The following is a 13,268-nucleotide window of genomic DNA, read 5'->3' on the forward strand; positions in this document are numbered from 1 at the left end:
CCGCTTTTACACCCATATTATGGGGCTGTCAACACCCAATGTCCTTGAAATTGATGTTACTTAAGCAGTTTTTTAAGAAAATTACTAGAGTTAGACCAAGATAATTCTGCAACGATTTTGATAACACACGCAGTGCAAGTGTTATTTTAAACGTCAAAACTTCTATGAAATTATGACGTATAAATAATATTTGCACTAGTTGCACTGCGTATGCTATCAAAATAATTGCACAATTTTCTTAGTCTAACTCTATTCATTCACCATCAGTCAAGCTAACATGTAGATAAAGGGTCAACCAAAAACGCGAGCGCAGCGAGCGCGAAATTTTTTGTTAAAATATCGCAAGGCCGGGTACCGATCTTCACCTGGGCCTAAAAGTCCGAAGTGTCCCAGTGAGGCGAACTTTCATGCGAAGTCAAAGCGGCGCTTCAGGCTTCAGGATAAGTAGTTGAGCACAGACTCCAACCAATGTCCATTGTATTAAAAAGCGAGATATTTCCTTGAGCGCTGGTGGCTTAGCGGTAAGAGCGTGCGACTTTCAATCCGAAGGTCGCAGGTATAAACCCCGGCTCGTACCAATGAGTTTTTCGGAACTTATAGGTATACGAAATATCATTTGATATTTACTATTTGCTTTTCGGTGAAGGAAAAACATCGCGAGGGAGCCGGACTAGTCCCAATAAGGCCTAGTTTACTCTCTGGGTTCGAAGGTCAGTCTGATGGCAGTCGCTTTCGTAAAAACTAGTGCCTACGCCAATTCTTGGGATTAGTTGTCAATTGGACCCCAGGCTCCCATGAGCCGTGGCAAAAATTCCGGGATTACGCGAGGAAGATGATGAGTTTTCTTATTATTCCTTTGCTCAGGCCCAGTAACATGCGACAGTGCTATCTCATTAACTCCGATACAATTAGACAGTGTGCACGTTATAGTTATTAACAGCCTCTTAAGACTGCGTCTAGTGGCGCCTTCATTAGTGGAATTGTGTTTTGATAATAAACCAATTAATTACTGTACCTATACATGAATTAGTATATGTAGGTACATATTAATATTGTTGTCCTACTTATTCCCCAACTTTTGGTCTTTGTCACATAGTTTAGTTTCATAGTACGAAGTACCATTTCGTAAGTTTCGGCCCGGCCGAAAGGTTCGGCCGAAACCGAAACTACAGCCGAAACATGATTTTTTGGCCGAAACTGGCCTAAACCGAAACCGAAACCGAACCTTCGGTCGGACACTAATTATAATGCTGCGAGAATCGTTAATGTTGTAGAAGTAATAGATGACATTAAATATTGCTCTTTTATTTTAGTATATTATTTATTTTGTATATATTTATTTTGTGTATGAAAACTACCAATCTCACTTGAGTGACTACAGTTATAGCAAAGACATATGTAACTTCGTATAAGATGAATAAAGTCTAAGGAAAAAACGTGCCTAATGGAAATCAAGAAAAAGTCATTCTCGGATAGATGGCGCACACACCTTTAGCCTATGCTCGGCTAGATGGCGTGACGACACCGTTTCATATTTAACAATTTTAACACATAAATATCAGTGAATGAACATGGGTCAAAATGCTATAAAAATAATAAAATCATTTATCCATATATATACATTTTTTTGATAATTTATACGTTTTCATTTTGAGTTTTAGTCGTGTGTCGATAGATGGCAGTAAATTTACCGTGACTACAAAATTTACGATGACAGGACCTCTCTATACTATCTATTCTCTTTGGTTATAGTCACAATGAAGTAGATTTAAAGCAAAAATAAAGCATTTTGAGCCCTTACAAAAGGTTTAACAACTTAAAGCTAGATGGAGCCATTAAAAATATCCCTAAAATGCTTTATTTATACTTTTGTGATGTAGTGCATAATCTTTTACTATCATACTTTCACGGAAACGTACGAACGTGTCATGCGATCTCAGTCAGTCTCAGTACAAAAAGTACTGAGATTGACTGAAGTAGCATGAGAAATACGAACGTTTCCGAGACTATGGTAAAAGATTATGTACTACATATGTATGTATGACAGCAGCTTGGAAAGTCGAATTTTACGTTAGAAATCATAAAAGTGTATGTGACAGATTTTAGCTTAACTTCTAGGATAGAGGTGGTTCTAGAATATTTACTCGTCTCTACTCTTATATAATAGGTATTTAAAACCATCGAATTTAAACTGTTGTGAGACAGTTGTAACATGAATGTTAGTAACATTGAATAATTTTACGGTTTAGACTCACTTGTTTTTAGTCACTCGCGCGACATGTTTCGGAGAGCCTAGGTCTCCTTTCTCAAGCACTAACAGTGCTGCTGCGCGCGCGACGCGGCGATCCGCAGTGCGCGATACACGGCCGTCGTGAACGCTGCTCGCACTGTTAGTGCTTGAGAAAGGAGACCTAGGCTCTCCGAAACATGTCGCGCGAGTGACTAAAAACAAGTGAGTCTAAACCGTAAAATTATTCAACGGTATTTAAAAAGTTTAAAATAATAACAGTCAGTCAGTATTAATAAATAATTTATTGATCTTTGTATTTAGTACCTAAACATTCTATTGTAACAATACAACTATTTGTAGTCAATGGTATACTCATGTAAAAACTTGTGGATATCTCTTACGCAATGGCTGATATCTGGGCGCAGATTTTAGTCTATAAGGGTATGCTATCTGATGCTAATAGTTGGGAATGGTACCACCATACTGTGATTGTCTAAATTTGGCAGTAGGTAATTAGTATACAATTGGAGTTGGGTTTGGGGGCAATGGGCGAACATAAGGGACTGGAGGCAGTGGGTAGACATCTGGGTTTGGAGGTAAGGGTTTAACGTCAGGGTTAGGAGGTAAGGGGATGACGTATGGGTTTGGAGGTAAGGGTTTAACGTCAGGGTTAGGAGGTAAGGGGATGACGTATGGGTTTGGAGGTAAGGGGATGACGTATGGGTTTGGAGGCAAGGGACGAACGTCCGGGTTTGGAGGTAAGGGGATGATGTATGGGTTTGGAGGCAAGGGACGAACGTCCGGGTTTAGAGGTAAGGGGATGACGTATGGGTTTGGAGGCAAGGGACGAACGTCCGGGTTTGGAGGTAAAGGGATGACGTATGGGTTTGGAGGCAAGGGACGAACGTCCGGGTTTGGAGGTAAGGGGATGACGTATGGGTTCGGAGGTAAGGGGATGACGTATGGGTTTGGAGGCAAGGGACGAACGTCCGGGTTTGGAGGTAAGGGGATAACGTCTGGGTTAGGAGGTAAGGGGATGACGTATGGGTTTGGAGGCAAGGGACGAACGTCCGGGTTTGGAGGTAAGGGGAAAACGTGTGGGTTAGGGGGCAAGGGACGTACATCAGGGTTTGGAGGTAAGGGGATTACGTATGGGTTTGGAGGTAAGGGGATGACGTATGGGTTTGGAGGTAAAGGGAAAACGTCTGGGTTAGGGGGCAAGGGACGAACGTCCGGGTTTGGAGGTAAAGGGTCAACGTATGGGTTAGGGGGCAATGGGTATACATCAGGATTAGGAGGTAATGGGTATACATATGGATTAGGAGGCAACGGGTACACGTCAGGATTAGGAGGCAACGGGTACACGTCAGGATTAGGAGGCAGTGGTTTTACATCGGGATTTGGGGGCAGTGGGTACACGTCAGGCGAAGGCGGCAACGGACGAACGTCCGGTTGCGGTGGCAACGGTCTCACGTCCGGCTGTAGCCGGTAGAGTGTTGGCATCGCCCGTGGATACCCCACGGACGCCAGCGCGAGCAGCGATACTGAAATAGATTTAATGAAGCCATGAAAAATTCACGTGAGACTGTCATTTTTTATTTGTTAAAAAAAATAAAAAAGCCATTAAATATTGTTGAAATCTGGGTTCATTTAGCGATCTTGTGAAAATAGAACGAGTTGCAAGCAGGGGCGTATTTACCCTAGGGCCATCCGGGCCATGGCCCGGGGCGCCAACCCGCCAGGGGCGGCAAATGCATTTTGGCCGATTGCATTTTGTATTGGTTTTGGCGCCACCATTCAACCAACTTTTACTTTTTATTTTTTTATTGTCAATCTCAAATTAAAATTAACATATAAAATAGGGATAGGCTGTATCAGGGTCATCAGGGACACAGCCGCAGTGGTTTACGTAAAAAAGTTATCGCAAACGCCGCTTAGGGACGCTTATAGGGACCCCACAGTGTAAACTTGTAAAGGCAGGCAGGCGCCCTGTATGAAAGAGCGCGCTTCGCGCGACCTTACAGTGTCGAGTGAGCCGTAGGCGCCCTCTGTAAATCAGAGCGAGCAAAGCTTATAGTGTAAAGGGCGCCGCATGCGGCCTGTATGCAAGAGCCCTGTATGCCAGCTTACAGTTTCAGGCGCCCTGTACCCGCTATAGAGCCGCCGCGGCCATAAATTCTAATGCATTATTTGAGGAGATGAACATGTTGTACTATGGTTAAAAAGGATCGGAATAGGAATAAAAAACTGTTTTTGCTTTATCCTTCTATACGAGGTATTTTGCGTCAGTTTTGTGCATTAATTTTCGCACACGGCAGTCGTAAAATTTCTGTAAATAATGCCACATTTTTAGTTTTTTACAGCTTAATAATCCCTCGTATTTAAATTTTCTAAATTTCATTAACATTGAATACAATCTATCAAATGACACCAATTTCACTAGAATCGGTTAATGGACTGCAATGATGATGATGGAATGGACTGGAATGGATGGACTGGGTGGAATAAACACTGCAAATAGGGGTAATTTTAGCTCCGAATGCACCGTTTCTAGCGCAGAATCAGCGCCGTCTGAATGTCCGCTGCACATGCAGTTCCGAGTAATGGCTACTTTTTTCTATACACTGATATCAAAACTATACGTTTAAGTACGTAAATAATTAGGTACATAGTTACAGAGATATATGCCACCACTCCATACCCTTCGTTACATCTGGTTTTTGGTCCGACCTCCCCTTCTACGGGTTTTTAAACACGTTTACCTAACGTTTCATGTCAAAAATAATTGAAGATTCTGTGTTTTTTTATTTAAACTTGTTTTTCCTTAACTTCTGGGGCGGCGAAACTTATTGGCCCGGGGCGCCAAATTTCAAAATACGCCCCTGGTTGCAAGTAGCGACGGTGGATGAAAAAGCACCAATATACATGAATAGCCATTGCCATTGCGAGATAGGTGTTGACTTCTGGACCCATACATCAAACATACGATAGAGCATAGGTCAGGCAATCAAGAAAACGGCCCTCAAATATCTATAGCGTCTACGAGTTTCATTGACCGCCGATTTTCAAGTGTTCTTAACGGTTACAATATGCAGCCTATCACTATCTTCTTCTTCCTCGGTCCCTCATTGCTGAGGATCGCGACCATGTATGCTACGTCTCCACAGTGTGCGATCATAGGCCATATGGGTCACGCACTGCATGTTGCCGCCAACCACCCTCTTCACAACATCAGACCATCTCGTGGTTGCTTTTCCTCGCGCTCGCTTGCCCTGTATTTGGCTGGCCCAAGATAATCTGCCTTTCTAGGTCGTGCTTTTTAGACCGCATGATATGACCAAAGAAGCTGAGTTCCTGACATACTGTAGAGAGCCGTGTGGTGATTTTCAGCTCCTACCACTATACTTGCCGCAATACCAACTGGTGAACATAATGCAACCAAGAGTGAAAGATATGGCATTATGACCTGACTCGCCACTTAATTTTGCGTCAAGTATAGGTTACTCGTATTTGCACAATTCATATTATCTTGGGATTAAGTTGTAGTGAATGCCAGGAAAAACTAAAATGTCTATGCAAATGTATTTAATTGAATAAAAGCTAATCATGGGTGAACTTGAATTCGCCCACAATTTTATTTTGTTATCCATTACTGTAATCTATATTGCGTAATCGTATATAGTAGAATAGGTACTTACATGTAAATACAAATGCCTTCATCTTGGAAGCGTATTACATATTAAACGAAATAGCAGTTTTCAATCATTTATATATGTCGGCGCCGTCGTCATAAATTTTATCTCCGTTTCTAATGAATGCTATGGGTGCCTTAATTTAGTTTATGCTAAAATATAACATGTCAAAAATACTACATGACTAACTGTATCCCGTGACTTTGTCGCTAATTTATCAAGTTAAAAAGTCGGGTAAGTATTTCAACATATTTAATTTACGTAAACATACATATCTTTTGTTAATGCTTGATACGCAAACACGTCAATTAAGTCTTCTACTTAGTTTTAAATTCTGTATTAAACATTACATTATTAAATTTATTGGTAGCCTAAGCAAATGAAGGTACCTTTTATATTTTATCAGCAGGTTGCTTAGCTTGCTTATTCTAAACTATTTTTTTTATTTATGATGAACAATTACGAAAAAACGACGTTTTCTTAAACCGTCTATTTTTTATCTCTTATTTAACTTTAACAGCCTGTAGCTCCTAAAGTATTGATCTCAGAGTAAAAATAAACATAACCAAATTTGTAGGAAATTTAATGGAAAAACTTTTGTCCGAAGTAATTATAATGCTATTCGTACAGATATTCGAGATACGAGCAAAAATATGAAAAAAGGTACCTTCAACCCCCCCTACACCCTCAGCACACCCCTACCCTCGAGGACTTTTAGTGTTTATCTGGACACCACAAGGTATGCCTGTACCAATTTTCAAAAGTACACGAGTTATTTCCGCAGATTGTCCAAATTCGGCTTAATTTGACGTGGCTATGGACTTATTTTTGTGGATCTGTCTGATACTCAAACGTAGGAATATTATTTATACTTATATAGAGTTATAAACTAACAGTTTATAAGAATTAACATTTATAGGAAATCAATCTATTACCGAATACTTGAGTCCAATCCGATTGGTTCCTGTCAACGTTGCATTTCAATAAGCCAACTTCATTTGTGTTGTTCTCTTAAATGTGGCATGAAGATTATGAAATATGTAGTTATTTAATATAATTGATCAAAAATAATTAAAAGACGGTTGCCAAGGTCAAGTTTAGAACACAGTTCGTTACGCTATATCAGTGTTTTTCAAACTTTCATGACGCAACCGGCGTGACGCTTATGTATTTCTTTAAGGCTGGCAGAGGCTTCCAGCCCAGGGGGTCGCGACCCACAGCTTGAAAAACACCGCGCTATATGATATGAAAATATAGGTTGGATTCTTGCTAGATTTCGTTTTTTCTGAAAATAAGGATGCTAAGCATGAATAATATCGTACACTAACCCGCCTGCTCCTATCTCTTCGCACGCATAGTTATAGGTATTACTGCCCCGCCAGTAATACGGTCGGGCAATGGCATTGTACCAGCGGGACACTTAATGCGCGTACGATAGAGATAGGAAACGGCAGGTCAATGTACGAAATTTTTACTGCTTAGCGTTCTTACTTTAGCATAATATCATAGCGATGTCCTGTCATGTCATATGTATGTAGTAGATGTCATAAGCGTCATAACTGCCATATTATTTCTATGATATGAGTTGGTTGCATGTCATGGTTTTGGTCAAACGAAATTTATGTTGTAACTCGTGCGAAGACATTTCATATAATAAAAATATAGGTACAATGAGATCATCGGCTTATTATAAATGAACAGATTTTACGTGTACCAATGTCGTATACTTAAGTGATATTTTATACTCATGCTTAAGTGCTTAAGTGATAGTTAGCCGCATATTTAAGCCATAATATTTAGCCAATAAGTTCAATAACCCTATGAAATATTTGTGACCTTCACTGTACTGAAACTTACCTACCGTTTGCACGCACCTTTATCGTCTTGTTAACATAATTACTGAAAATAACTCATGCTAGTTGATTTTCTCTTGTATATCACACTTACACCAGCTCTCGAGATGATATTAGCGTTTTTTGTGTGTATGTATAATTCATTTGTATTTTATTTTATTTGTGAAATAGTTTAAACTTGACTTTTTATTTTTTAGTCTTGGTAGCCTACTTTTTCACCTTTAAACGTTTATTTCCATACCCGTTTTTATTTAATTTCCATATGGGTTTTCCTCCGAGTTCTATATCGGCCCAATGATTTTCCAGTGACAATCCTCGCTGTCGGTTGCGTGGACCAGAAAGGCGTGTGTAAATGCAACCCCCTCGAATGCACCGCGCCGATTTGCGGCAGCGACTTAAACACATACAAATGCATGTGTGAGCTGGACTGCCACAATTATTTTGCCGATCCGGCCGCGCACGTGCGCAAGGTGCACGATGGGGAGTGTACCCCGAATTGTGGATGTGTACCCGACCCGAAAGGCCCGCTCTGTGCGAGCGATATGAAGACGTATGAGAGCGAATGTGTCCTCACTTGCAACAATCCACATTTGATACCATTGTATCCGGGGCCGTGCGTCGATTAAATGATAATCCAAAATAATAAAAAGATAATCAACTTTTATTTCCTTAGTATTTTATTTATGCTGATAATCTGTTTACACCTACCTTTTTCTTGATTAGGTACGAAAATACAATATGCTAATTAATTTTCCGTTACCTACAGAGTTATGTGCCAACTATAATTTGAGGCTTTTATTAGTACCTATTTCTTTATGAGGTATCGTTATTTTATTATCATAGTATTCATCTACCCCTATTGGTGATTTAGATACCTATTTCTAATTCAAATAAAAGTTATAAGTAACCAACTATTTATGGGGCGCAACTCGTACTTCGACCACGTTTCTTTTCGGGTATTGATATACATAATTCTATAAGACTGACTGGGGAAGATCTCAATTTTGCGCTGCAACACGGTAATACCCGAAGCTCTACTACTCTTTCTAAATAGAAAAAATCGGCCAAGTGCGAGTCGGAATCAAGTTTGTTGTATGGGAGCCCGACTTAAAAATTTCCTTTATTCTATTTTTATTATTTGTTGTTATAGCGGCAACAGAAATACATAATCTGAGAAAATTTCAACTGTCTAGCTATCACGGTTCATGAGTTACAGCCTGGTGACAGACGGACGGACGGACAGACAGACAGCAGGCAGCGGAGTTTTAGTAATAGGGTTCCGTTTTTACCCTTTGGGTATGGAACCCTAAAAAGAAAAAAATATATATCTGACCATGTTACGACATGGTGTCGTACTTGTGTGTTCATTTTATACGCAACGGTATTTTACTCCATAAGGCGGGCCGCATCTACTAGTAGCTATCAGTGCTATCACAGTATAATAACACTGTTTTCCAGTGACCTTCGTCGTCTCGGACGTGTTGCTCGTTGAGCAGGGCTGCTGCGACCCCACCACCTGCAAGGACCATGTTTGCGGCAGCAATTATAAGACGTATAGGTGCTTGTGCGAGCTGGAGTGCGTCGATTACTACTCGGATATGTTTAAAGGTGGGCATATAAATGCGAAAAAGTCATAGGACATTAGTTTATTTTTTGGCTTCACATAAAAAAAAATCAAAGAAAATAATAAGTAAGTAGACGAATGGTACCTACAAATATGTGAATTGTAGACTGTTTTTTTAATTATCTAAACATGAGTTTCATGAGTCTATGAAACGGGGGTTCTCGGATTGCAATAGATTCCTAGAATATGTACTTGCGCAAAATCATAGATGTCCAGAATTGTAGCCAGTTTCCCATAAGTTACGAAGTAGGCGGTGACAATTTGTTGAAAATTTACTGATTATTCGTTTCTCCTTGGTTAGAGACAGGTAATCCGAAAGTGTACAGTACAAAGATTGCGTCCCGTAGCCGTGCAACTGTCCCCCTGACTATTCTACTTGTTTGTTCAATGTCACATACAGCTAGGTTATGTTAAGATAGGTTCACGTTTTATGGAGGTGGAGTATAATACTATTTAATTTCCCTGTGGCTAGAATCAGGCAACTCGAAAGTGCCGTACAAAGTGCACGAGGGGGATTCCGTCCCGTCGTGCGATTGTACCCCTGTCGCGACCAGAGGGCCTACCGCGATCACTTTCGACATGTTGTCTCTCTGTCACACTTGTAAATTCGTACGTAAGTGTGACAGGGAGGCAACACGTCGAACGTGGTTCGCGGTAGGCCCTCAGATCATTCTTCTTGTTTATTAAATTGACACATACAGCTAGGTAATGTTAGGTTCACGTTTTATTTAATATATAATTTCTCTCTGATTAGAGGACCATGATGCCCCAAAAAGGCCGCTGTACAAAGTCCACGACGGGAGCTGTGCCCCGCAGCCGTGCGACTGTCCCCCTGACCCCAACGGACCGATCTGCGGGAGCGACTCCGTGACGTACTTCAGCGAGTGCGCGCTCCGTTGTACCAATTCTACCGCCATTAAAGTGCACGAGGGGGCGTGTAAGAACGAGACGGTCAAAACAACAGGGCGACCATTTTTTAAATGACAGTTTTACTGCTCCAAAAGTTAACTGCTCACTGATCTGTCATTTTAGTAGGTAACTGTGGTTTAAAAACTCGGCTCTAGTAGAGTCTGTTTGGAAAGAGAAGAGTCGTGGAATGTATTAGGCCCCATACATTCCACGACTATTCTCTTTCCGCACAGCCTCTATATGAAAGGGGGTAAAGTGAAATAAAGCTTTTTATTACAATGATTACTTTTAACATTGTTTTATTTTTTATGACATATACAGGATGATTCATGAGACGTGAGCAGGACTAATCATGCACACTCAGTAACTGATAATTGATCGATCACCGTCATATTTAGGAGAAACAACAACACTTTTTCCTATTTTTTAACTTTTTGGTGAGGGCAAATTTAATTCTCAACAATCATGGTCACCCTACAGGACCTAATTAATAAACATAAACCTCTTTAACCGTAATGGCATTTTGATTACGAAGAAAATAAACTGTCAACTTGAGTGAGATACGAGTTTTCTAAAGTAACCAGACCGTGATGACAGTAATGACATTCAATTTGACACAGAATATCGGTAGTTTAGTATTCTAATTTTAGGGTGACCATGCATGTTTAAAAAAAATTAATACCTTTTTTTTCCAACACGACTAGAAAATTAACGTTAACCTCACTAATACTGATACGAAACAGTTGCTTATAATGAACGATATGCGCAGTGTTAGTCCTGCTCACGTCTCCTGAATCACCCTGTATACTTATACAAATAGGTGTAATGAATAATCTTTGATCATTGGAGGACTAGGTACAACTAAGTAGTGTTTCAAGTTGGGTACTACTAATCAATATGTAAACAGGCACTAATGTGAAGACCAGACAAATCTATCCCGCAGATACAGTTACTGGCATTGATCTTAAAGTAAATAATTAATACGACCAAATATTAGATATGTAACGCATTTTATTATGGACTCATGACAGATGTGACACAACAAGTAAGCATAATGGCGGAAGGCTGAGTTACCAGCGTTATAACTCTGAATGGGGTTCACAACAAACAGCATCATGATTATCATCATCATCATCACTCGGCACAGTTGTAGTCTCAGGCTGAAGATTAGTTGTAGTAGTCTCCGGTATCTCCCGGTATTTACCGGTGTATGGCCGGTTGCTTTCTCCGCTCTCTCGGATGCAAGGGCCGTTGTACAGTATAAACCAGTCCTGGAACTGGACGGTGGGATGTATACACTTGTACTCGCAGATGCTGTGGTACGTTTCGTTGTCGTTGGCGCAATATTCGAAGGTCTTTAAGCAGCCGCACGGCCCGCGGTTCGCGACCGCTAGCCCTAACAGAACCACTGAAATATAACAATTGTATAATTAATGGTGGGCCAAAAGACAATTATGTTTTTTACAAATATATATAAAATTACAATGAAATTGGTAAGATTTGGACTATATAGTTTGACCTGTGTCGCTACCATGAGCTTGGCACTGAACTGACATAAGCGCTATCGAGAACGTAACTTACTATTTATACATTTCGTTCGTACTCGCATATTAGTGCGAGTGAGATGTATAGAAAGTAAATTACGTAGACGTAAGCGTATATGTCAGTTTTGACACTGTCAGTGACTCATGGTACGGGTACCGATACTGTCTCTTTTAAACATAGAGATGATAATCATACCGTTTTTGTCTTACGCTAGTACTAGCATCCAAAAAAGGGATGAGTGAGTAGGTATAGTTTTTCTTCTTATTTACTGATATATAACAGGCGGACCTATTACTGAAAAGCGATCTCTTCCAGATAACCAAGCCTAGGAAATTCGTGATCTGGCGGATTTTACGATCGGCCGCCGATATTTGATATAACGAACTTATAACTTACTGAAACAAAGTCCTATTATAGTCTTCATGTTCACTTCGAGTGTTTCCACAAGATTGAAAACTATCGCGGTTTTAATTACTATTTTTGTGACTAATGTGTACGTAATGTACACTCGAGCACATTATCACATATGGAAAGTACAGTCACTAGCAGAAGCGCTGGTGGCCTAGCGGTAAGAGCGTGCGACTTTCAATCCGGAGGTCGCGGGTTCGAACCCCGGCTCGTACCAATGAGTTTTTCGGAACTTATGTACGAAATGTCATTTGATATTTGCCAGTCGCTTTTCGGTGAAGGAAAACATCGTGAGGAAACCGGACTAATCCCAATAAGGCCTAGTTTCCCCCCTGGGTTGGAAGCACAGATGGCAGTCGCTTTCGTAAAAACTAGTGCCTACGTCAAATCATGGGATTAGTTGTCAAGCGGACCGCAGGCTCCCATGAGCCGTGGCAAAAATGCCGGGATAACGCGAGGAAGAAGAAGAAAGTACAGTCACTAGCAATAATATAATACGACGGCAGTTAAAATGTCTGACACTGATCTTATTTCTGGCGCAATAGGTGCGTCAAACAAATTGTTTTTACGTGGTTTATCGTGCTGTGTGGGGCCTGTGGTGGTAAGGTAGCATGGGGATACTCCAGGACGAGACCCTTCCGCGCCAGACTTAAATTTACTGCACATGAATGCTCGTACTCAGTGGAATGGAAGAGAACAATCTCACACCTGAGGATGCCGAAGACCGGGAAAAGTGGAGAAGATTGAGCAGGAAAGCGGACCCTGGTGGCGCTAGGCCGGGAAAACGCTAGGTTGAAGAAGGTTGCGCTCCAGCGAAATCAGTTGGGCGATTCAACCTGATCTGGGTACCAATGGTTAGGGAATCGAGCTAATGGGAAAATGTAGGAATCTTATAATTGTCAAGGCATTTTATACTCCTTTCTCAGTTCCTTACATAGGAATAAGGCATCAAAATTATGGCATTAATTAACTAGTATCATAATGACGATACGCGTTGTTTTTAACGC

General features: G+C 40.7%; 3 protein-coding genes and 1 long non-coding RNA gene across 4 annotated transcripts in view; 2 read left to right on the plus strand and 2 right to left on the minus strand.

Annotated features, from left to right (window-relative positions):
- LOC134802277 (structural maintenance of chromosomes protein 4) overlaps window positions 1-13,268 on the plus strand; it is a 102,917-nt gene that overhangs the window by 4,354 nt on the left and 85,295 nt on the right. The window lies entirely within an intron of this gene.
- LOC134802612 (uncharacterized) lies at window positions 2,514-6,054 on the minus strand. The gene is made up of 2 exons (XM_063775251.1): window positions 5,929-6,054; window positions 2,514-3,774 (listed from the first exon to the last, which is right to left on the minus strand). Exons 1-2 carry the CDS (start codon window positions 5,948-5,950, stop codon window positions 2,744-2,746), a joined length of 1,053 nt encoding a protein of 350 aa, XP_063631321.1. The 5' UTR covers window positions 5,951-6,054; the 3' UTR covers window positions 2,514-2,743.
- On the plus strand, window positions 7,640-8,429 carry LOC134802882 (uncharacterized). Its single transcript, XR_010145890.1, has 2 exons — window positions 7,640-7,904; window positions 8,082-8,429. It is a non-coding gene; the product is annotated as an uncharacterized LOC134802882 (long non-coding RNA).
- LOC134802755 (uncharacterized) lies at window positions 11,308-12,360 on the minus strand. The gene is made up of 2 exons (XM_063775449.1): window positions 12,250-12,360; window positions 11,308-11,716 (listed from the first exon to the last, which is right to left on the minus strand). The coding sequence occupies exons 1-2, from the start codon at window positions 12,275-12,277 to the stop codon at window positions 11,388-11,390; spliced, it is 357 nt and encodes a 118-aa protein (XP_063631519.1). The 5' UTR covers window positions 12,278-12,360; the 3' UTR covers window positions 11,308-11,387.

Source organism: Cydia splendana, chromosome 2 (genome assembly GCF_910591565.1).
Source record: "Cydia splendana chromosome 2, ilCydSple1.2, whole genome shotgun sequence".
Lineage (NCBI taxonomy): Eukaryota > Metazoa > Arthropoda > Insecta > Lepidoptera > Tortricidae > Cydia > Cydia splendana.